This window comes from Panthera uncia, chromosome A2 (assembly GCF_023721935.1).
Source record: "Panthera uncia isolate 11264 chromosome A2, Puncia_PCG_1.0, whole genome shotgun sequence".
NCBI lineage: Eukaryota > Metazoa > Chordata > Mammalia > Carnivora > Felidae > Panthera > Panthera uncia.
The window spans coordinates 54661199-54683615 of record NC_064816.1 but is presented as its reverse complement, the minus strand read 5'-3'; the positions used below and the strand labels follow the sequence as shown (position 1 = coordinate 54683615).

The 22417-nt window shown below is 50.0% G+C and overlaps 2 protein-coding genes across 3 annotated transcripts in view; both read left to right on the top strand.

Moving 5' to 3' along the window:
- ISY1 (ISY1 splicing factor homolog) overlaps positions 1–10132 on the top strand; it is a 25521-nt gene extending 15389 nt beyond the window's left edge. The window contains exons 7-11 of the mRNA XM_049641095.1: positions 1130–1247; positions 4848–4970; positions 5765–5886; positions 9130–9216; positions 9602–10132. Of these exons, the coding sequence (XP_049497052.1) occupies positions 1130–1247; positions 4848–4970; positions 5765–5886; positions 9130–9216; positions 9602–9709 (558 nt within the window). The 3' untranslated portion in view covers positions 9710–10132. The remainder of the gene's footprint in view (positions 1–1129; positions 1248–4847; positions 4971–5764; positions 5887–9129; positions 9217–9601) is intronic.
- Positions 10133–15568: 5436 nt separating this feature from the next.
- RAB43 (RAB43, member RAS oncogene family) overlaps positions 15569–22417 on the top strand; it is a 33478-nt gene continuing 26629 nt past the window's right edge. Inside the window, exon 1 of one of the 2 annotated variants that reach the window (XM_049641097.1) lies at positions 15569–15907. In XM_049641097.1, the coding sequence (XP_049497054.1) occupies positions 15704–15907 (204 nt within the window). In that variant the 5' untranslated portion in view covers positions 15569–15703. The remainder of the gene's footprint in view (positions 15908–22417) is intronic. The other variant, XM_049641096.1, reaches the window with a different exon arrangement.

Sequence of the window (22417 nt, the reverse complement as noted above, 5' to 3'; positions counted from 1 at the left end):
GGCTCAGGTCATGATCTCGCGATTTGTGTTTCAAGCCCCGCGTTGGGATTCTCTGTCTCACCTTCTCTGCCCCTTTCCTACTCGCTCTCTCTCTCTCTCTCTCTCAAAAACAAATAAACATTAAAAAAAAAAAAAAAGCAAATTTTTGAGAAAGTTGCAAAATTAGTACAGAGAATTCTTATATACCCTTCATACACATTTACCAGATTTTGGCTTTTTTCCTGTATTTACTTTGTCATTTTCTGTGTGTACCTTAATACATTATGCTTCTTTATCCCTTAATACTTAGTATCTCTTGTGTATATTTTCTCTCTTTCTTATTTTTGTTATTTTCTTATTAGAGAGAGAGAATGCAAATGGGGGAGAGGGGCAGAGGGTGAGAGAGAGACAGAGAGAGAGAGAGAGAGAGAGAGAGAGAGAGAATCTCAAGCAGGATCCATGCTCCATGCAGAGCCCATCATGGGGCTTTATCCCATGACCCTGCAATCATGACTTGAGCTGAAATCAAGAGTTGAACGCTCGACTGACTGAGCCACCGAGGCACCCCTGTGTGTATTTTCCAAGAGGAAGAATGTTCTCTTACATAACCGTGGTAGAATTATCAAGTGTAAGACACTTTGGTACAGTCATTTTATGTAAAGTACTTGACTGTTTCATAGATTTTCCCAACAATATCCTTTTATAGTCCTATAGACCTGGCTCAGGGTCACCATACTACATGTAGTTGTTGACATCATCATTTTTAATGGGTAGAATTCCGTTTTCAGGTTGTATCTCATTTGTCTTCTACTGCTCGTCATTTAGGTTGTTTGCAGTTCTGTTGTGAGCTTTTGTCACTTACCTCATGTTATAAGTGTTTTCCCAAGGCAGTATAGGAGTTTCATAAGAATCATTATCTTTAAGTTATAGAATATATTCCATCCATGACAGTGCTATAATTTACATAAATCATCCTCTTACTGTTAGGTATTTAGGTTGATTTTAATTTACAAAAAAAAGTGCCCAAATGTTTTTCCGTGTACATCAGTATTTTCCCACAATTAGTGTTATTATCTTAAAATATATTTGCAAACATGGAAATAGTGGGTTAAAGGATCAGATTCATTTTCTCTTTTTCCTTCCCAATAAGAAAGTTGGCCCTAAAATGCTGGATCATGAAGGGAAAGAAGTCCCCGGAAATCGAGGTTACAAGTACTTTGGAGCAGCCAAAGATTTGCCTGGTGTTAGAGAGCTATTTGAAAAAGAACGTAAGTGACTGCTAATGTTTGTGAAGGTCTTAGCCTCTAATTGTTGGTAGTCATCCTAACAGATCTGTATGCTAGGTGCTCCTCCTGCATTGTTTCTCAGCTGCACAGTAGTAGTGTCAGAATTACTGTTCCCCCATTTTAAATGAGAAACTTTAAATACCAGGAGTTGAAGTCACCGACCCAAGGCATGCAGTCGGGGTTGGGAGCGAATCCAGAATTGACTGGCGCCAAATTCTCACATGCCAGTCTCTCAGTCTGAATGACAAGTTTCCGATTTGAAGTTTCCTCGAACTATCAGGGCAGGCTCTGATGTTCATTGAAATGGGCTCATGTTTCAGTTACTTGTTAGCTGAAAAAACCCTAGCCAAAGAACAAAAGCTTGGACCGAACCCCAGTAGGTATAAATGGAGTAATGGGGAACTGGTCTATGCGAATTCAGGGCTGGTCCCCTCACCTGTCCTGCCTTTTCCCTCCGTGGCCGTGGGGAGCTTCAGCCAAACCTTGGCCTTCCAAAATGCAATTGGAAACCACTAGCCTGGGGTGTTTGTGGATTTTAATTTTGCCTTTTAAGAAAGTAGTCTAAATATTATAGAAAAAAATGTGAATAGCAGAGAAGAATGACAGCAATATTCTCACCACTGTTGGTGTTCTTCTCTATTTCCTTCCAGTCAGTTTTTCTTTTAAAAATATAATTCTAGGGGCGCCTGGTGGCCCAGTCGGTTTGAATGTCCGACTTCGGCTCAGGTCATGATCTCACGGTTGGTGGGTTCGAGCCCTGTGTCAGGCTCTGTGCTGACAGCCTAGAACCAGCCTCAGATTCTGTGTCTCCCTCTCGCTCTGTTCCTCCCCCAACTCATGCTCTGTTTCTCTCTGTCTCAAAAATAAATAAACATTAAAAAAAATTTAGAAAAAAAAATATATAACTCTAGGGGCGCCTGGGTGGCTCAGTCGGTTAAGCATCCGACTTCTGCTCTGGTCATGATCTTATGGTTTGTGAGTTCGAGCCCCAAGTTGGGCTCTATGCTGACAGCCCAGAGCCTGGAGCCTGCTTCAGATTCTGTGTCTCCCTAATCTCTCTGCCCCTCCCCCACTTGTGCTCTGTCTCTTTCTCTCAAAAATAAATAAATGTTAAAAATATATTTATAATTCTATCTGTATTCAGCCCTGTTTTTTTTGTTTTTTTTTTTAAGTTTGTTTATTTATTTTGAGAGATAGAGAACCGGCAGGGGAAGGGCAGAGAGAGGAGGGTGCAGAGGATCCAAAGCAGGCTCTGTGCTAACAGTAGAGAGCCCAATGCGGGGCTGGAACCCACAGACCGTGAGATTATGACTTGAGCTGAAATCAGACACTTAACCGACTGAACCACCTCAGTGCCCCAAGCCCTGCTTAATTTTAAATTAATTATGCCCAAACTGGTTTTGCATGCGTTATTAACACCACTTAAAATTAATTCAAGGGTTACCTGGCTGGCTCAGTCGGTGGAGCATGTGACTCTTGATCTTGAGGTTGTGAGTTTGAACTCCACGTTGGGTGTAGAGGTTACTTAAATATAAAATTGTAAAAAAAAAAAAAAAAAAAATCTTAAAAAAACTTTAAAAAATAATTCAAAGTGTAAGTATCATGCTGTTCATTGTGAAAATAATATAGTTTTATTACAGAGAAGTGGTAAAATACAGAAAATCAGAAAAACAACTGCCCATATTTTCCCATCTGTAGATGACAATTGTTGACCTATTGGGACATATTTCCATCTAGTTTTTAAAGGGAAATGACAACCCAACAGATTGGTCAAAGAATCAAAGCTGATAATTTAAGAAGAAAAAATTCATATGTTGGGGGGGCACCTATATTGAGGTCATTATTTTTAGAAAAATGATTTTTCTAAATTTATTATTTATTCCAGTTGTAGATTTTTTTTTTTAAATGAGAAGGTATATAAGTCAGTCTTCATGAGTATATTCAAAAGTACTCTCCCCTGGGTACCACCCCCCTCCCCCGTGCCCCTGGATAACTGGTAATCATTATTATCTGTTTGTTACGTTCCCTTCCAGGTCTTTTTTAATGCACTTACGTGCTTATTTCATAAGCTGAATTTCATCAGTGTGAGTGACACTTGGCTTAACCCCAATTCAGTTTAGGCAGGAGAGTGAATTTATTGGCTCACATAACTGAGAAGCCCACGGTGGTTTGCTTTCAGGAATGGCTGATTCCAGGCCACATTTCCTCCATGTTGCAGTTTTGACTTCCACTGCGTGAACTTTTTTCTCTGTTTAGTTCTCTGCTTGTGGCAGCAAGTGGTTTATCACCAACTTACATTTTGTCCTCTTCAGCAAGAGATTTTTTTTTCTCCCAAGCAGTTTAAGCAAAACCCCCAGAATTGAATCTGGTTGGCTTTGACCAGATCATAGTTCTACCCTTAAACCACTCCCTTTGACTGGGAGGAACGCAGCGTTCTGAGCCAGAGGGGTTTTAGCCCTGAACCTGGTCCTGGGTGCAGCCAGCATGGTCACGGGTCAGGGACCAAGAGTAGTGGAGCAGTGAATGGTGAGATCGTGACCTGAGCCAAAATCAGAGGTCAGGACTGAGCCACCCAGGCATCATGCTAAATGAAATTTTTATACATGTGAGCTTTTTCTGCTGAAATGATCAGCTTTTACTCTTTCACCTATCTGTTGGGTTGCCATTTCCCTTTTGATTTTTTTTTTTTAAGATTTTTTATTTTTAAGTAATCTCTACACCTAGTATGGGGTTCAAACTCACAACCCTGAGATCAAAAGTTGCATACTCTACTGACTGAGCCAGCCAGATGCCCTCCCTTTTGATTTTAAGAATTACTTAGATATCCTGAATAGTAACCCTTAGTCTGAAAAAAAATTTTGTTTTAAATTTTTTTTAATGTTTGTTTATTTCTGAGACAGAGAGAGACAGAGCATGAACAGGGGAGGGGCAGAGAGAGGGAGACACAGAATCCGAAACAGGCTCCAGGCACTGAGCTGTCAGCACAGAGCCTGACGCAGGGCTCGAACTCACAAACCGTGAGATCATGACCTGAGCTGAAGTTGGTCGCTCAACCAACTGAGCCACCCAGGTGCCCCTGAAAATATTTTCTTTAGGACTTTCTCATTTATCTTTTTTGTTTTTTTATAGTTTCTTTTGTCTTATCTATATACTTACATTTTCCTATCCTGTTTTTTTCATTTAACATGACATTTCCTATATTATCAAAGCATCTTGTGTAAGAGCAGTACAGGGGTCATCAGATACCCCATTTTACACACATCCTACAGCTTACATAGAGCCTTAGGTTATTCCAGGCTTTCACGACCCTGTGAATAATGTATATCTCTGTCCATTAGGCTTTGCTAGCTTTTGTTTTTGTGTTTTTAATTAGTATAAATTTTTTCTAAATAGACTAATTGGGTTAAAGTTTTAAAAAGGGTTGTACCACTTAATGTAAATCTCTGGCTAGTACAGAGAGGTGCCTACATCATGGTATTTTCTTGAGCATGCACACTCCACGGCCACATAACATTGTCCAGGATGAAGGCTTGGGTGTGACTGTGGTGGGATATTTAGCTGAGCTGGTGCTGTTTCTTTCAGCTCTTCCCCCTCCAAGAAAGACACGCGCTGAGCTCATGAAAGCAATCGATTTTGAATACTACGGTTACCTTGATGAAGATGATGGTGTCATCGTGCCTTTGGAACAGGAATATGAAAAGAAATGTAGGTCTCCGAGCATTTCGTTTCATTATAGATGGCATCTGGTTTCTGTTCTGTCCTTTGAAAATGTCCTTTACACCAGAAGTGGGTTGGTTTTATTGCTGATGGTCTTCTGAGGAAATGGTCTGCTCGGTATCTATGATGCAGTCAGGGCTGTATTGGGCCAGAAGCAGCAGGTTGGGGAAGCCCAAGAGTGACATCTGACCTGCCCCCTATCCACCCAGAATGCATCGTCTAGATTCCTTCCCACGTTGGTTTTCTTGAAATCGGGAAGTGGTGCCCATTTAAGTAGCTTTCAGATATGCTTTAAGCACAGCTAATAGGTTATCATTGTAGAGCAAGGTGGGTGTCTCTTTCTGAGTGCTTCTTCCATGCCAAGCCTTGTGCTGAACATTTTATGGACATTGTCCTGAAGCCTCATGACAGCCCTATGAGGAAGAAGTTAGTGCTGAGACCCCTGGTGTGTCAGCTAGGGCTTTGGGGGCAGGTGGTCAGGAGTCTGAGCCCTCTTCCGGCATGCTGTACCACTGTGTCTCCTCTTTCATGTAAGCATGTCAGGAAGTCACTTAGGTCGTTGAACTGGGGATGATCTGGGGTTGTCCCCTGGCAGGCTGCCTTGTTGTAACTGGGAGCTAGAGCTGTGGTGTGACCAGACTACCTCTCACACTCCACTCCTGCCTGCCAGGGCAGAATGGAGGATTCCCCTCTTCCGAGGGGACATGTGGGCCTCACCCTGCATTGCACATAAAGCTGATTAGAGGCCTGACTAAGCAGCACCTGCTCTCCTGTTTCTCCAGTCAGGGCCGGATTGGTGGAAAAGTGGAAAGCTGAGAGAGAGGCCCGGCTGGCAAGAGGAGAAAAGGAGGAGGAGGAGGAAGAGGAGGAAGAGATCAACATCTATGCTGTCACCGAGGAAGAGGTACTGTGGGCAGTGGGGGGCCCCGGTCCTCACTGCCTCTGCTCTGAGCCACGAAGGCTGGGCCTTGGGAGAATGGGTGGGATGGTAGGAAGCCTCAGCCCATTGGCGGGGGGTCGGGGCCAAAGCCCAGCCCTGAGAATTCAGCTTCCTCAGCTGGAAGATGGATGTGAGGACTCAGCATCCCAGGGAGAGTTCTAGAAGGGAATGGCTGTTAGAGTACTTGGTAAACTGTACTTTATACCCAGCATTACTTACCTGCTTTGTAGAGATAGGCCCTTCTGAATACACTGCTGTCGGACTTATAAACACATTTGATGCCATGAGTTCTAGCCCGTGTCCCCATCGTTTCTTTTTATTTATTTATTCGCTTCTTTATTATTACCACGTTTTCAGGTTTAATTATGTATCTATTGTATTAATTGCTTATACATTACAAGGTACCACAGATTGGGCGGCTTAAACACCAGAAATGGATGTTTCTAGCCTCAGAGTTCTAGAGGCTAGAAGTCTAATATCAAGGTGTCAGCAGGGTAGGCCTCAGCATTTATTTTTCTTTTTTGATGTTTTTATTAAAAGTTTTTTTTGAAATGTTTGTTTATTTTTGAGAGAAAGCACGCGGGCCGGGGAGGGGCAGAGAGAGAGAGGGACAAAGGATCTGAAGCAGGCTCTTTGCTGACAGCAGAGAACCCGATGTAGGGTCGAACTCATGAACCGTGAAATCACGACCTGAGCTGAAGTTGGACACTGACTGAGCCACCCAGGGGCCCCTCATCATTTCCTTTTAAGTGGCAGTGCCAAAAGGTCTTGTTTAGTCTTAACAACCCCATTTTAGAGATAGAAACCAGCCCAGAGCAGAGAGGGCCTTATTCAGAGGGTGGTGGTTGAGGGTGGAGCTATGATCCTGCCTCTCAGGCAGAGCCTGCTAGCTCTGGACTCTTCTGAAGAGCCTGCCATGCAGCCCTTGCTCCCTGGACACATCGAGAAGGGATGAAATGGATTTGCTGGACTGAGAAGGGGAGGGGAATTACCCGTGCGTGGGCGATAGGTCAGGTCCCGGGTGAGGAACTTGCCGTGACATCGGTGGCAAGGAAGCAGGCTCGGAGAAGTTTAGTGACTTGGTCATTATCACACAGGGTACGGCGGACCTGAGGTTAGGCTCATATGCAGGTCTGGCTGCTCAGCAGTGGGGACAGTGAAACATTTGAAGCCCTAGGAAGGTCTTCTTCAGCTGCAAATAATTCATTTGCTCTTTCAGCGGGTGTTTGTTTAATTAGTGGCTACTGTGAACCAGGCCTGTGCCAGGGGCACAGCAGGAGACAAGCTCTGCTTGTAGCTTAGAGTCAGTGGGGAGACAGTCCGGTGAGCAGAGACAGTGGGAACCAGTGGCTGTGACAGCGGTCTGCGATAGTGATGTGGTGCAGGGAGAGCCCATGAAGGCTCTCCCTGGGAGCTGACCCCTCAGCCGAGGTCTGGAAGATCAGGACAAGTTAATAACCAAGGGAGAGGCAGTGAGGGAAGAGTGTTCCAGCAACAGGGGAAACATATGTACTGAAAGACACCATGGGAGTGTGAGGGACAGAGGATGGGCCGGTGTGGCTGGAGCACAGTAAGGGGCTGCTGGGGTGGAGGCAAGGCAGAACAGGCCGACGCCCCTGCTCCATGGTGAGAAGGGTTTGCCTTCATCCGAAGAGCGATGGAGAGCCACCAAAGGTGGGTTTTTTTCCTTGTAGTTTTGAAATAATTTACAGGAAGTTGTAAAGGTGGTACAGAAGGTCCTGTATATCCTTCACCCAGTTTGCCCCAACGGTTACATCTTCCAGAGTTACAGGACAGTGTCAACACTAGGAAACAGAGATGGCGTAATGAGTGTATAGCATTGTGTGTCTTTTATCACACGTGTGGATTTGTACAACCACCATTTTGGTCAAGATACAGAGCCGTTCCCTTCGCGTGTTGCACCCTGACAGGCCTCCTTCCTTCCCCCATCCCGTGGCCAACTCCAGTCGGTTCCCTGTCTCTATAATTCTGTCCTTTTGAGGGTGTTTCACAAATGGAAGCGTACCGTATGCCACCTTTGAGGATGGTCTTTATACTCAACACAGTGCCCTTGAGCTCCATCCGAGGTGTTGAATCCAAGAGTTCATTCCTCTGTATTGCTAGGTAGTAGTCAGCGGGTGTGGGCAGAGGCTGGTGCAGGGCGTCTGGCACCGACACTGGCAAACAGCGGACCCCACCACCTCACGGGAGCCCTCTCTCCTCAGATTTCCAAGGCCACATTATTTCCTGAAGTTATTGGCAATCTCTTTTGACTCGTGGGCAGACCTGAATTGATCTTTTTTCTATATTTGGTACATTTTCCATATTGGGTACATTTGGTAATTAAATTTTTTAAATTTTAATTAAAGAACTAGATAACATTCACAAGGTTCAAAAACCAAAGAATGTGTAAAGACCAACAAAGATTCCCTAGTTCTCTGGGTGCAAAGATGCACTCGGTTCTCACGGCTGTCACTAGATTCTCTTCTAATTCTCTTTCCTCATTCAAAAGGTAGCATCATTTGCACAGTGTTTTGTGGCTTTTTTAAATAGTTAGTGGGTGTCTCCATGTCTTTCTGTGTGAGCACTGAACGTCCCCATTCCTTTTGTTTTTTTCCTTTTATTTTTTATTTTTTTATTTTTATTTGTTTATTTTAATGTTTTATGTATTTTTGAGACAGAGAGAGAGAGAGCATGAGCAGGGGAGGGGCAGAGAGAGAGCGAGACACAGACTCCGAAGCAGGCTCCAGGCTCTGAGCTGTCAGCACAGAGCCCGACACGGGGCTCAAACTCACAAGCTGAGATCATGACCTGAGCTGAAGTCGGACGCTCCACCAACAGAGCCACCCAGGCACACCTGGCATTTATTTTTTAAGTTTATTTTGTGAGAGAGACTTTATTTAGTTAGTTAGTTAGTTACTTATTTATTATCTCGCATACACAAGAGAGACCAGGGGAGGAGCAGAGAGAGAGAATCCCAAGCAGGTTCCATTGCTGTCAGCAAGGAGCTCGAGTGAGGCTAGATCCTACAAACAGAGAGATCATTACCTGAGCCAAAATCAGGTTGGATGCTTAACTGACCAAGCCACCTAGGCACCCCTGTTTTTTTCCTCTTAAATAGCTGCCGAATTGTGCGTTTTGTAGCGGTTCCAACATGTGTGTAACGGGCTCTGGCTCACTGCCTTTTGGTGGTTCTCTGTTTTGTAGTCTGACGAGGAAGGCAGCCAGGAGAAAGGAGGTGAAGACGGGCAGCAGAAGTTCATCGCCCATGTCCCAGTGCCATCACAGCAAGAGGTAGGACAGAGGCTGAGAGCTGCTCCCCTTGCAGGTGGGGCTTCCCCAGTGCCAGGGGACTCGGGGAAAAGGAGCCTGCACAGAGTGCGTTCGTGGGTTTTCTTCGCCCTTCCTATCCGTTAGGGCAGCTCTGACTCTGACCACTTGGCACTGGTCGCTATGCTTCTGGTAGGTAAGGTGCAGCATGCAGCGGGGGGCTGGGTCCCGTCCACTTTAGGGGATACTGACAAACAGGGTTGTTCCTCCGCTTCCAGTGGGAGCTGGCTCTGGGGTTTGGCTCCTCGATGGCCTCTGTCTGGGGATCTCCCTCCTGGCTGAGCTCCAGCAGGGCACGGAGGGCTTGTGGAGGAGTCCAACATGAGCTCTTCACTCTCGCTGTCCACAGATCGAGGAGGCCCTTGTGCGAAGGAAGAAGATGGAACTCCTCCAGAAGTACGCCAGTGAGACCCTGCAGGCCCAGAGTGAAGAGGCCAAAAGACTTCTGGGGTATTAGGGCTGAGCCGGGACCTGTGCAGGGTCTGGAGATCTGTCAGGGGACCATCATCCCCCGCTGGCCCTTGCCACAGGGCTCTGCTGTCCTGGGACTGCAGACGGGCAGGCTGGCGCTGTGAGTCCTGGGGCTCCTTCTCCCACCTTCTCTTACCCTGGCCCCTGTCCCTCCCTGGCAGGCTGTGCGCTTCAGCTGTCACTTTTGTACACATGTTTTGCTTTTGTAGGAACCCACTTATTTTTATCTTGAGTGTGTAAAACAGGCTGCTAGCTGGGTGCTTGCGTTTTATTTAGCTTTCTCCTGTCACTCGCGGGGGGGGGGAGGTCAATTTATGACTACCGTTAAAAAGATATACTGCTACCTCCTCTTGAAAAATGAGACTGTGTCAACTCGGCCCACAGTCCCATGTGTCAGCCAACAGCTAGAGCTGTTCCTTTTGGGTCGGCTACTGCTCGCAGTTCTCTGTGGCCTGCCCAGCCTGCCTCATTCCCTCCTGCCCAGGTGGCAGGACTTTCAGTTTGGTACTTCCGTTTTATGACAGGTTCTGAAGAGAGCTATTTTTATTAAAGATTTTTATATGGAAGGGCAACCCCCACGTCTGCGGCTGGCTCCCTGGGAACCGTACTGAGGCAATGGCTGCAGCAGGACGCGAGGTTCAGAACCGCTGCAGGGGACAGAGTCCCGAAGCACACAGCCCACGTGGGGGAGGGCTGGGACGGTCCGGGCTCCGTCCAGGGCCGAGGTGGGCGGGCAGAGCCGTCCTCGCCACACCCCCGGGCTGGCCCGCGTGAAGGCACACCACGGATGTCCAGGAGGCGAGAGTGGGAGCCCAGCCTGCCATCCAGGCTGGGTCTTTTCTTTCCGGGGCGGGGAACCGACGGCAGCGACGGGGGACAGCCGTCTCTGAGACTGTGTGTGTGGGAGGGGGTTCCCCATGCTCCGGAGGGCTCCTAGGAGTAGCTGGGAGTGAGTGTCAGGACCAAGCAAGGGGGTGACCCGGTCGGTCAGTGCGTGGCCTGCTTTAGGAAGGTGTGTGGAGCTGGGTGTGGAGACGGGAGGCAGGAGCCAGGCCAGGCAGAGGCTGGGCAGAGACTGGCTGGGGTGGGGAGTGGCCGTGTGGGGAAAGGGACAGAGGACGAGGAGAGGGGATGTGACTCGGGTGAGGGCACCCTGCGTCCTGGCTTCCCCAAAGGAGGGGTGGCGTGGTCCCTCCTCAGTTGAGCCCCTGGCTGAATGTGTGGTTGGGGTTGGGGCTTTGGGGGCCCCCGGGGGGGGCGGCCAGGGCCAGACTCCACTCTGGGACCTAGGACCCAGCCCCAGCCTGGTCCGGGACAGGGGCTCAGGAGCCAACTTGGGACTTTGAGTGAGTCCCTCTAGGCCCCTGGCCTCACTCTCCCTGTTTTCAAGCCCAAGACGTTGTCCCAGGGTCTGGCAGTCCCATGGTGCGGGCAGAGGCAAGAGAGGGCCCTCAGCACAGCCTCTGGGGGCCACGTGGTGGCCCGGCTCAGACCACCCAGTTAGGGGTTTTTCTTCCAAGGGCCACATGCAAGCTTGGGGCCGCCCTGCATTCAAGGACACCAGGAAATTCAAACAACAGGTATCTCTCCCTGGAAAAGGTCACAGAAGAGACTGCGGTGTGGCCCCTCTGGAACGCCCAGGGCTCCAGGCCGGCCTCTTGTCATTCAGTCCGTGGAATTCACAGGTTTCGAACCTCTGGGACAGTCAGAAACAGGCGTCGCTGCTCCTGTCCTTCAGTTTCCAAAGTCCCTCCCAGCTGGGATGTCCTGGTGGCTTCCCAGGATGCAGGCAGTACAGGAATTCGTGTCCCACGTCTGAGGAAACTGAGGCTGGGTAGAGAAGCACGTAGCACAGGTGTTACTGGCTGAGACGGACCCAACCCCAGATTTCTTCCTATCCTGAAGGCCCTGGCTACTTGTCTGCCAGGGGCCCCAAAGGGGAAGATCTGTGCATGTCTCCCACTCTAGGCCTGTAACAGCAGAGGAACTGGCTTGGCATGTGTGACCATTGGTGGGGATGTGATTCCCTTGGCCCAGTTCATTGCTCAGAGGCAAAGGAACCAGTCTCAGGAACCTTGATTTTGTTGACAAAATCTGTTTCATGGTTTGGCTTTGGCTCTGCCCAACATTTCCAGAGAGGCGATTTTTCATGGATACATTTCCATAGACCTCCTTCCCCTTTGCTTATTCCTTGTTTTCCTGAGCAAAATGTCAATATTCCTCTTGTTTTGCTTTAAGATTCGACACACCAGCCCCACCCAGGCCTCAGACCGCCCTCCTTTTCCTGCATCACCCCCCCACCTCCCTGCACTCTGCCCCCTGACCCTTGTGCTTCTGCTCTTGAGCAATTTATAAACAAGGAGGAGATTAAAATCTTTCTCCTCTGGCCCTGGATACCTTGGGCTGCTATGAGAGGGCCAGGCCTGTCACAGAGAAGCAAAGGTGCTGGTTTTGATGCTGCACAGACTGCCCCGTTCCCACCCCCACCCCATCCTCTACTACTGTCCTCCTCCCAAAGCCCCAAGAGAGGATGGAGTAGGGGTGTGTCATCCTCTGCTCACAGGAACTGCGAAGTGGTGACAGCAGGAACCCATCTGGGTACATCAGGCCTTCCCTCACTTCCCTCACTGGTCAGGCACCACTTAACTAATGAGCAGAGACAGGCCCCCTGGGAGATTTGTGGCAGCAGCCTGCCCCTTCAGGCATTTTCACATCATGTCCGTCTCCTTCATTTCTCCCCACCTCCCCCTGAAAATAAAAGTGTGGCGGGAAGGTCTCCTGCAGGACTGAGCAGGGCAGAGTTCCTGCACAGGGTATTTTTTGCAAGCTTCAGAGCCTGGGTTTCCGCCTAAGCATGGTGAGGAGTGGTGAGCTCAGGGCTGATCCCACCAGTCCTTCCGGCAGGACCCTGGAAGATTCTGTGAAAACTGGAAGGTTGGAGGGTCTGGGAAACAGGGGAGGGGCTTCCTGGCAGGGGAACAGATGATTATGGAGGGGTGGACCTTGAAGGTGTGGGTGTTCCAGAGGGTCTGGGCTCATCACTGACATTTGAGCAGGGGGAGTGACCTCATAAGAGCCCTTCCAGCAAGCCTATTTGGTGGTGGGGGACTGTGGGGACTAGAAGCTGGCAGGGGAGAAAGCCAGGGCAGTGCTGGGTGGGGCACTGAGCTGGGTGTGGGGGTAGCAGAGGGGGTGGGAGGGCAGCATGGAGTTGGTAGAGGTTGGCATAGGGGTGCTGAGACCCAATTGCTCCCTTATTTCTAGGCAAAGCCTCAAGCGTGAAATGGGTACCATCAACGGAAGCAAGGGAGGCCTGGGGGTCATTTGACCAGTGTTTATAACATTTTGGGGTTTGGGGAGGGGGGAAAGAGTGGGATGGCTGCCATTTTTTTGGCCACCAGGTGGGTTGAGGGCTGCCCCTGCGAGGGAGCCTTCCCAGTCCTCAGCCATCACCAGCCCAGTCCTTGCTGCTCTGTTATATTCTAATAATGTGCACCAAGCACTCTTTACTAACGCAGGGTATCACGGTTGGTATCTGGTCTTCTTTGTGGTGTTTTCTCGCCTTCGTGTATGTTGGGGACACATTTTTAGCACTAGCCTGGGCACTGACAAGTAAAACTCAAGATGGTATTGTTAGAGGCTGTATATTTTACCAAAGGTGACAGTGGAAAGAAAGATAAAGATGAAAAAGGAACGGAGGGAGGAACTAAGGAAGAGGGAAGATGGCATTTGTCTCTCTAACCACTGGGAGGAGTTCTGATCCACGCTGTGTGGGGGTTACAGTGCATGCTTCAGCATGTCAGCTAGGCTGGTGCCCCCCCCATGTGGCAACGGCATAGTTAAAACTCAGCATTCCCCCCGCCCCCCCCCCCCCCAGCTGTAAGAATGTTAAATTCTTGACCTATTTTTTAAAATTTGGGATGTGCATCATTTCACATTTGGGGCATTAAGTGAGACATCATAAAACATTTCTAAATTTGAATTGCTGTATTTCAAATGTGCATAATTCAACTTCAGATAAAATGGCACCCGGCTACTCAGAAACTTCCCACCAAAAAAGAGGAAATGCGGATATTTTTTAAACAGCTTTATTGAGGTGTAACTTAACACACCATCTTCCCCACCCATGGTAAGTGTAGTTTAAGGACTTTAATACATTTCCTGAGTCATGCAGCCCTCATCGCAACAGTCTGGTTTTAGAACCTTTCCATCACCCTCCCAAAGCAAGTGGTGGCTGGGCCTTCTGGCAAAATCCATAGCAAGACCAACATGCCCCCACCCCACCCCAAACCAATTCCAGGCAAGGCAAATGAAAAGGCCAGTTCAGTTCATCAGCCACTCATCCACCCCACCCTGCAACTGTTGACATTCTTCTTTCCTCTCCCGGTGCTTCCAGCAGCTAAGCCTTGGCTCAATCCAGCTCCTGGGCTCACCTTTCCCTTCCCTGTCTCCACCAGTGGCTGTGAGTAGCCACTCAGGGCTGGAGCAGATGTTATTTTCTAGAGTTCTAAGCTTTGACATGCCCCAGTTTCCCAGAGCCAACCCCAGCATGTGGAAGCCCTCCATCCCATATCCTGTCTCCTTCCACCTCAGGATGGAGGCTACTTCCTGCCACTCCAGTCTGATGTAATAAAGCTGGGCTCCCAGAATTGCTTTTCCATGGCACTTTGGGGGTTCCTGTATGGCACTGTTGGGTATTTACCATGGGAGTAGAGTTCACACTGTTCCAGAACAAATTGCTCCTCCACCATCTCCATGGGTCTGCCTTTGCCTCCTCATCCAGTCTCTTCCCCAGTTGGCCAGTAAAGCTGGTCAGGGATCATCAAGGTACTGGCCCTGGTGGACTTGCCCTCTGTGGTCTCCTTAAGCCATGGAAAAGCCCTCTTTCCTTTTCTACTGGGGAGGGTATGGATTTTTGTCTGCTTTGTGGACTGAAAGGAACAAAGGCCCTAGAACAGTACCTGAACCATGGTAGGCATTAACCAAATTTATTGAACTAAGTAGAATTGGAGGGCAAGAGTGTTCTCAGTTCCCTCCCATCTTGGTGGTCGGGAAGCCCTTTGGGGGGATAGGTCCCATTTGATCTATTTTCAGCTTCTTATAGACATTTGGGTTCCATTTCTCCAAGGACCCCTGGTTTATGGACCATCTTGGCAGGAGCTGATCTGCCCTTCCATAGAGCTCCCCACAAACCTCCCATGTTCCTCTGCTCAGGCCAAGTGTTTGGTTCTTTTTGGCTGGGTCAGGCCCAAAGATCCTACCGTTGCCTGGAGCCTGTTCCTGACTGCTTCTGCGAGTGGGATGACTAGCGGGACGGCGGGGGGCGTGACGAGTGCTGGGGGCGGTGCTGCGGACGGAGTTAGGTTGTGGGAAGGCTTAGGAGCGGTGCTGAGGGGGTTCGTCCACCCGCCTAGGGCCGCGGCGAGCGCGCAGTCGGGTTGGGGGCGGGGCCGACAGCGATGCTGGGGACGGAGTCTGGCTGGGGGCGCGGCCAAGAACGGCGCTGCGGGCGGAGTCCGGCCGGGGCGGGGCTGAGAGCGGAGTCTAATCGGGGGTGTGGCTGAGGGCGGAGTCTGTCCTGCAAAGTGCTGAGGTTGGAGTGGGGATGGGGGGGCCCGATGTGCTGAGGCTAGAGTCGGGCTGGGGCCGTGCGGGGGGCGGAGCCTGGCCGCGGCAGGGCTGAGGCCGGACCTGAGGGCCGGACTGGCCGGGAGCTAGCAGAGGGCCGGCCGCGAGCTTTGCGGAGGAGGGACCGGGCGAGTCCCGGGCGGAGCCTAGGCCGGTGGGCTCCGGCCCGGCCGGGGGCGGGGCGGAAGGGCGGAGAGGCGGGGCCAGGGCGGGCCCGGGTTGGGGCCGGCAGTCGGCTGCACCCCTTCTTCAGGTGTTGCGGTGGTTCCACGTCGCCTGGCGGTCCGTAGCTTCCGTGAGCCCGGGCTGCCCCCAGCGTCCGGAGCGCCGGCCCTTCGGCTCCCGCGCGGCCATGGCGGGGCCGGGCCCGGGCCAGGGGGACCCGGACGAGCAGTACGATTTCCTGTTCAAGCTGGTGCTGGTGGGCGACGCGAGCGTGGGCAAGACGTGCGTGGTGCAGCGCTTCAAGACGGGCGCCTTCTCCGAGCGTCAGGGCAGCACCATCGGCGTCGACTTCACCATGAAGACGCTGGAGGTCCAGGGCAAGCGGGTCAAGGTGGGAGGCCCGGCCTGGGGTCGCCGCGCGGGGGGTGGTTTGGCCTTCTCTGACTGCGGCGCGGCCGGGGCAACGACGGGCACTGGGGGTCGACCAGGGACCCCGGAAGGCGCGCTCCCCCAGCGGGGGCAGGGGCTGGTTCAACCCCAGACCGCAGCGAGCGCCCCGGATTGTTCTGAGGTTCTGACAAACCCCTTTCATTTCCCCTTACCCTTCGTCCTGTAGTAGCAGGCCTGGGCCTTAGGGTCTAGGTCAGGTTCAGTCCTCAGAGCGCCGGCCTTGGGGTGTGTGTGTGCGGGTGTGGGTGTGTGTGTTTGGGGATAGTGTGGGGGAGGAGTCCCTGCCCTCCCGAGCTCACACCCTGGGGGCACTTTGCTCCAAAATAACTTCGCCGGTGGAAGGCAGCAGAGCGCCTCGGAGTGCGGCGTATAGAAGGGCCCATGGTTGGCCTGACCCTTCCCCACCGCGATCGAAGGCCCTAGCTCGGCCCCGGGCTGGGAGAACCCGGCCAGAAAACTACCCCTTCCCCCCCTCCCTCCACGACTAGAAAGGATCAGGAAGTAGTTGCTTCTAGGACCGGAGGGCCAAAACTTTTTGTCAGAATTTCCGGCCTGGCCACGCCTCCCTGCAGTCTCTTTGTGGACCTGGTGGTGGAACTTTACTCGACTAGGGCCAGCACTGGGTCCCCTCCCCCATCTGGAGTTTGATAGAAACTGAAAAGTTCACAGATACCGGAAGGTGGGGGAGAGGACCAAACTTTGGCAATGGCTCTGAATAGAAACAGCAGGATGTAGTTGCCACAATGTCCTGGCAGTGGTTTGATAAATAATATTTGTGATTAATGAATCAGAGTTTTCTTAACCTGGGTGCCAGCTCTCCCTAATAGAGTTAGGAGATCGTGGCCAGGACCGAGCATTGTTTTTGCCCAGTAACTTTACTTAACTGAGCTGTGCAGAAATCTTTTCCATTCTTTCATGGTTTTGAATTCACATGATCTCCAGGACGGCTCTTAAGAGCACCGGGCAGGGGCGGCACAGGGCAAGTGTTTTCTCCTGTTATCTCTGTGTTTTCTAGAAGATGAACCAGAGTACTGAAGTCCCTTGAGGCCTGATGCTCTGGTGCTTTGCGTCCCTGGGCTGCTGGAGCCCTGCTCATGTTTGCCTTTTGCCAGGGTACTTCGCTCTTTGTTTCTGCAGAATTGGGATAATTTGTGGGTGTTGCCTACCTCCTGTCTCTCCGTGGAGAAAAAGTAAGCCAACAAACTTTACATGACCACAGTGCCCCTAGAATGGATGTGCCAGAGGAAGCAGAAACTCCCTACCTGAAGCATTTGTTGTTTGTTTGTGTGTGGTTGTTGTTTTTAAACAGTCTTTTCGGTTTCTGTGTGTTTTGGTTTCTTTCGGAGAGCAGAAAAAAGGAGCAGCGTGTGGCAGGCAGCTTTGAGTCATTATTTGGGACCACCCCTTTGGAGCAGATGGTGAGGGAAAGGGCTGTAGGATGGGTGGGGTGTGTCTCTGGATGAGTCTGTGCCCTGTGATGATGCCAGCAGCCACAGGGAAAGCGGAGTGCCTAAAATATAGGCATAAATAGCCGTGGTGTTCCTGTGAGCTGTCGGCCTTCTCCTGCACCCAAGTGTTTGTGGTGACTGGGTGCTGACGGTGGTCAAGGAGGGGGCAGTGTGTTCCTGTTTACCTGGTGTGATAACAGCCTGTGCCCCGGTGGAGCCCAGGGTGTACTGTGTACCCGGGCACAGGTTATGCAATGCAGCGCGGGCAGTTTGTGATTTCTTTTCCTTATGGTCACCTCCTCATTCAGAACAGTATGGGGATGGTAAAACCCCTCGGTAGTTACGACGGCTGTTGTGACTCACAACGTGGTAGTTGAGAGTCTGTTGTGTGCCAGCTGTTTTACAGCTGTGTGTGTGTGTGTGTGTGTTTAATGTTTATTTATTTTGAGAGGGGGAGGGGGCAGCGAGAGAGGGAGAGAGAATCTCAAGCAGGCTTTGCGCTGTTAGCGCAGAGCCTGACGTGGGGTTCCATCTCACGACTGTGAGATCCTGACCTGAGCCAAAATCAAGAGTCAGATGCTTGACTGCCTGAGCCACCCAGGCACCCCTACAGATGTGTCCTTATTAACCCTGTCTGGCATAGGACAGGCTTGCCCCAGGGCACACAGCAGGTAATGGTAGCAGTGGGAATTTTCTTCCACTGTTTCAGTTTCCACAGCACTGAGGTCTTTCCCCTTACACCAGACTGCTTCTTAGAATCTGATTGTTTGGAGTGGGAAAGTCTTTGGCAATTATTTATCTCTTCATTTTGTAGTCAGAGAAACCTGAGGCCCAGGATGCTAAAGAGGCTTTGAATTAAAACTGAGCAAAAAAGACTACAAAAAACACAAAAAACTGTGAGCAGTAGTGGGTGGGGGACTTTTGGGGTTCTACTGACTCAGAAGGAGCAAGTCACTTTTGCTTTCTGAGTCTGTTTCCTCATCCATAAAACACCTAGGAGGTGTCTTTTTTTTCTCCCCTCAAAAAACTCACCAGGTTTATTAAAGTTTAATTTATGCTCCTTAAACATTTCCCATTTTAGGTGTGCTGTTCTGTCAATTTTGACAAACGTATACAGTCCCATAATCACCCCCACAATCACAATATAGAATACTTCCAGCGACCCAGAAAGTTCCCTTGTGTCCCTTTGTGTCAGTGTCCTCCCTTCACCCCAGCCCCTGGCAATCACCGATCTGTTTTCTGTCCCTATAGTTTCAGCAATGTGATTTTAACTGGAACCTTTGGTGAGCTAGATTTTATTGTTATTGTTCCTGCAGAAAGTGTGTCCGTATCAGGGATTTAGTTTAAAACCTTTCCAGGGGCTGTTGGGGTTCCAACAAGCATCCAACATGATCTCCCAAATCTCCTCTCCGTGTGCCACAGGCTTTTGTTAGAGCTCCAACAACCCAGAGATAGATCACCCGGTGTTTTTCCAGCCCCTCTGAACGCCAGTGCTAGGCAGGGCAGCTGGGGTGGGGTACTGCTGCAGGGGTGAAGGGGGAAGGCCGAGGGGCTACAGGTTCTGGCTTCTCACCCAGCCAGAGTAATACTCCTTTTATCCACTTCTGTATTGAGGGTCCACTTGTTTCTATTTGACTGAAAAGTTCTGCTAAAAACTGTTTGAAATGTCACAGATCTAATCAGACTTCCTTATTTCTATAGTCACTTCCTGTTGCAACCACAATAACATCCAGACTCCTTACCTGAGGAGGTGGGCCCCCGTCTACCTGGGCTGATTTCATGTCCCTCCCTCTGTCCCTCACTTGCTGCTGTCTAGCCTTGCTAGCCCTTTCTGCCTTGGGGTCTTTGTATCTGTCCCCCTGCCTATCATACCGTGTTCCTGTATCCGCTTGCTGCTTCATTATTTGGCTCCCACTGCAAATGCCTTCTCTTCAGAGAGAGGCCTTCCCTGACCTTCTAGACCCTCTCTCCCATTACAGTATAAGTTCATAGCACTTATTAGGACTTGAAATTACCTCGTTTGTTGGTCCCCTCCTGTACGATGTGTATCAGCTCCTTGGAAGCACAGGGATCTAGTCTGCCTTATGGGCCTATGAGTCCCTAGCACATTGTTAAGACACATGATGTGCAGTACATGTTTGTGCATTGATTTTTATTAATAGAGGGGAAGCTGAGGCCAAAATAAATGAAGTGACCAGCATGCCCAAGGCTACACACAAGTCAGTGGCAAAACCAGGACTTGAGCCCAGGGTCTGCCTGGGTCCCAAGCCTAGTGCTTGTTTTCATACTCAACACCTCCCTGCCTCCCCCACCCGCCCCCCATCTGAGTCCCTCTGAGTTCATAATAATGACCCTCAGAGTCTGCAAGTTAATGAATCTAGTAAAAATGCAGTTGCAGCCACCGCACTTTGAGACAAGAATGTGGACTTGGGCATTTCATAGATTTTTCAGTAATAAGGGTTGAAGCCTCAGTGAGTTCCAGCATGTTTGTCCACTAACAGAACATCTAGCCAGCCTTGAACAGCCCACAGAGCCTGCTGTGCTGGCTAGGAAGGCACCTTATGGGGTGACAGGTTCCTGTGCCCAACCTCATGGGGATTCCTGAGGTGCTGGCTATGCAGGTTGAACTTCAAGAGTGAACCTGGGGGCGCCATCTTGCACACCGTGCAGTCTCTGAAAGAGAGCACTGGCTTAGGAGTCTGAAGGTCTGAATCTTCCATCCAGCTCTGGCACAACCGTGGCGAATTCCTTTTCCCTTCTTGGAGCCCATGGCTTGCTTCCTCATTTTTGAGTTGGGACTAATGATCTTTGCTTGTTTCTTAGGGCTGTTGGAAAACTATGGACGTACTTAAAATAGTGTAAAAATTCCCCTTACATATTTTTGAATGGATGATCCATCCACGTGGTCCAGAATTTCAAAATTTCGAAGACATAAAAGGGCATACAGTTAAAAAAAAAAAAAAAAATCTCCCTTTGACCCCCAACTCTGTGGTGCCCTCTAAGAAGAGACAACCAGTGTTACTCATTTCTGGTCTATCCTGAAAGTGACGTTGCGGATAAAATCAAGGAATTGCAAATATGAGGACTTACATTATTATTGCTGTTGTTACCATTTTTCCTCCTCAGAGCAGACAGGTGATTTCTTAACTCGCCCCTCCTCCACCCCTCACTCCCCACCCCGCCCACCTCACTGTCCCCCAGGAAATCTCAGCCGGTTCTAAATCCTTAAAACATTCTGACCGCTCCTCTACTCTCTCTTATCTGGGACAATACAAAGGCCTGTTATGTAAACTCGTTTTGCAGATCACTGGGGACACAGGCCTCAAGTCCACACACAGAGGTTAGCCTTGTCGAATTGTACCCCCTTTATTCAGCTCTCTGTCGGGTTCACTCTCCCCTTGTTGGGGAGGTTGCCAGATCTCTCCTTCACAGAGGTAAAGTTTATGCCCTTGGGCCTGGGCCTCCAGATTTCAGGACCTTGGGCCTTGGCTCTCAAGCTTCCCCGGGCCCTACAAGTAATCTTTGTTTTTGTAGCCTGGCACTTCCAAAAGAGGGGGCAGGGGCAGGGGCAGGGAAATAGGCATTGCCTTCTTTTAAAGTTTGCATCCTCGGTCCTTCCAATCGGGATTTTGTGGTTCGGATCAGGTGCTTTTCCTACTTGGGTCATATTGGTTGGACTTTTTCAGTTTTGATCAGAAATAGCAAAAGGACTGTTAGATAAGAAAGAAGTACTGGGTCGTGCTGGTTGTCCGAGGAAATCTGTTCTTGATGAGAATGACAGCTATCCCTGTTGCAAAATAAACCTTGCTGAGGTTTCTGACCGTCCTGAGGCAGCACGTGTAGCGGAAAGACCGTGGAACGAGCTCCAGGAGCAGACCCACGCTGCTCCTTAAGATTTACCACCTTGGGGCGCCTGGGTGGCGCAGTCGGTTAAGCGTCCGACTTCAGCCAGGTCACGATCTCGCAGTCTGTGAGTTCGAGCCCCGCGTCAGGCTCTGGGCCAATGGCTCGGAGCCTGGAGCCTGTTTCCGATTCTGTGTCTCCCTCTCTCTCTGCCCCTCCCCCGTTCATGCTCTGTCTCTCTCTGTCCCAAAAATAAATAAAAAACGTTGAAAAAAAATTAAAAAAAAAAAAAAAGATTTACCACCTTAAAATCTTGGCTTTGCCACGTAACCCTTTAGGCGTGTGATGTCACCTCCTCTTACCGGCTTCACCCTCAAACCCTGCAAACCCCTTCGCTTTAGGGACATGGCCCATTGCAGATCATCAGTAAATGGGTGCTGACGTTGGTATGGAAATCACCTGGGAGAGAGAGCGAGCGAGTGATGTGGCGAGTCAGGAAGCTTGGGTGCACAGCGGACCTTACGCAAGTCATTTCACTGATCTGTTACCCTGTCAGTGAATGCAGGAAGGATCCCTGTCTTACCTACCCATATGGGGTTTCTCCGTGGCCACCCTGTGAGAGAGACCCTTATCTTACAGAGCAGGACATGGAGGCCTGCGGGTGACAGATCTGAACAGAACTGAGCCTTCTGGCTCCCGGTGCTTCTGCTCACTGTTGGCCATGCCCTCCCCTGCCCCCCTCCTGGTAGTACCCGCACCAACACCACGCACACGCAGAAAGGTTGGGGAGGAATGAGTTCAATATCTGGGCTGTCATATATCACTTGCATTTCACACTCTTTGTGTGTTTTGATTAGCAGTACCGAAGCAGCATCCTGATGCCAGGTGCTTGTTACACAAATCCTTGTTAATTCAGATGAATTGGGTGAAGTGGTGCATTTGGCTGGTACGAACAAAAGAAAAAGCCTATCTTCTAGAATGGCTTACAAAATGCGGTCCTGTTGAACACATAGCGACAGAACCCAAGCAAGGACTGTTAGAGGATCCCTCCAGCCCGCTGGGAGGGATTAGTAAGTGAAGACCATTTCTCATTAGCAGCTCCTGTATATACACCACGACACACATGGGCTTCTCTGATCTTACTTGCTCTACTGTGCCTC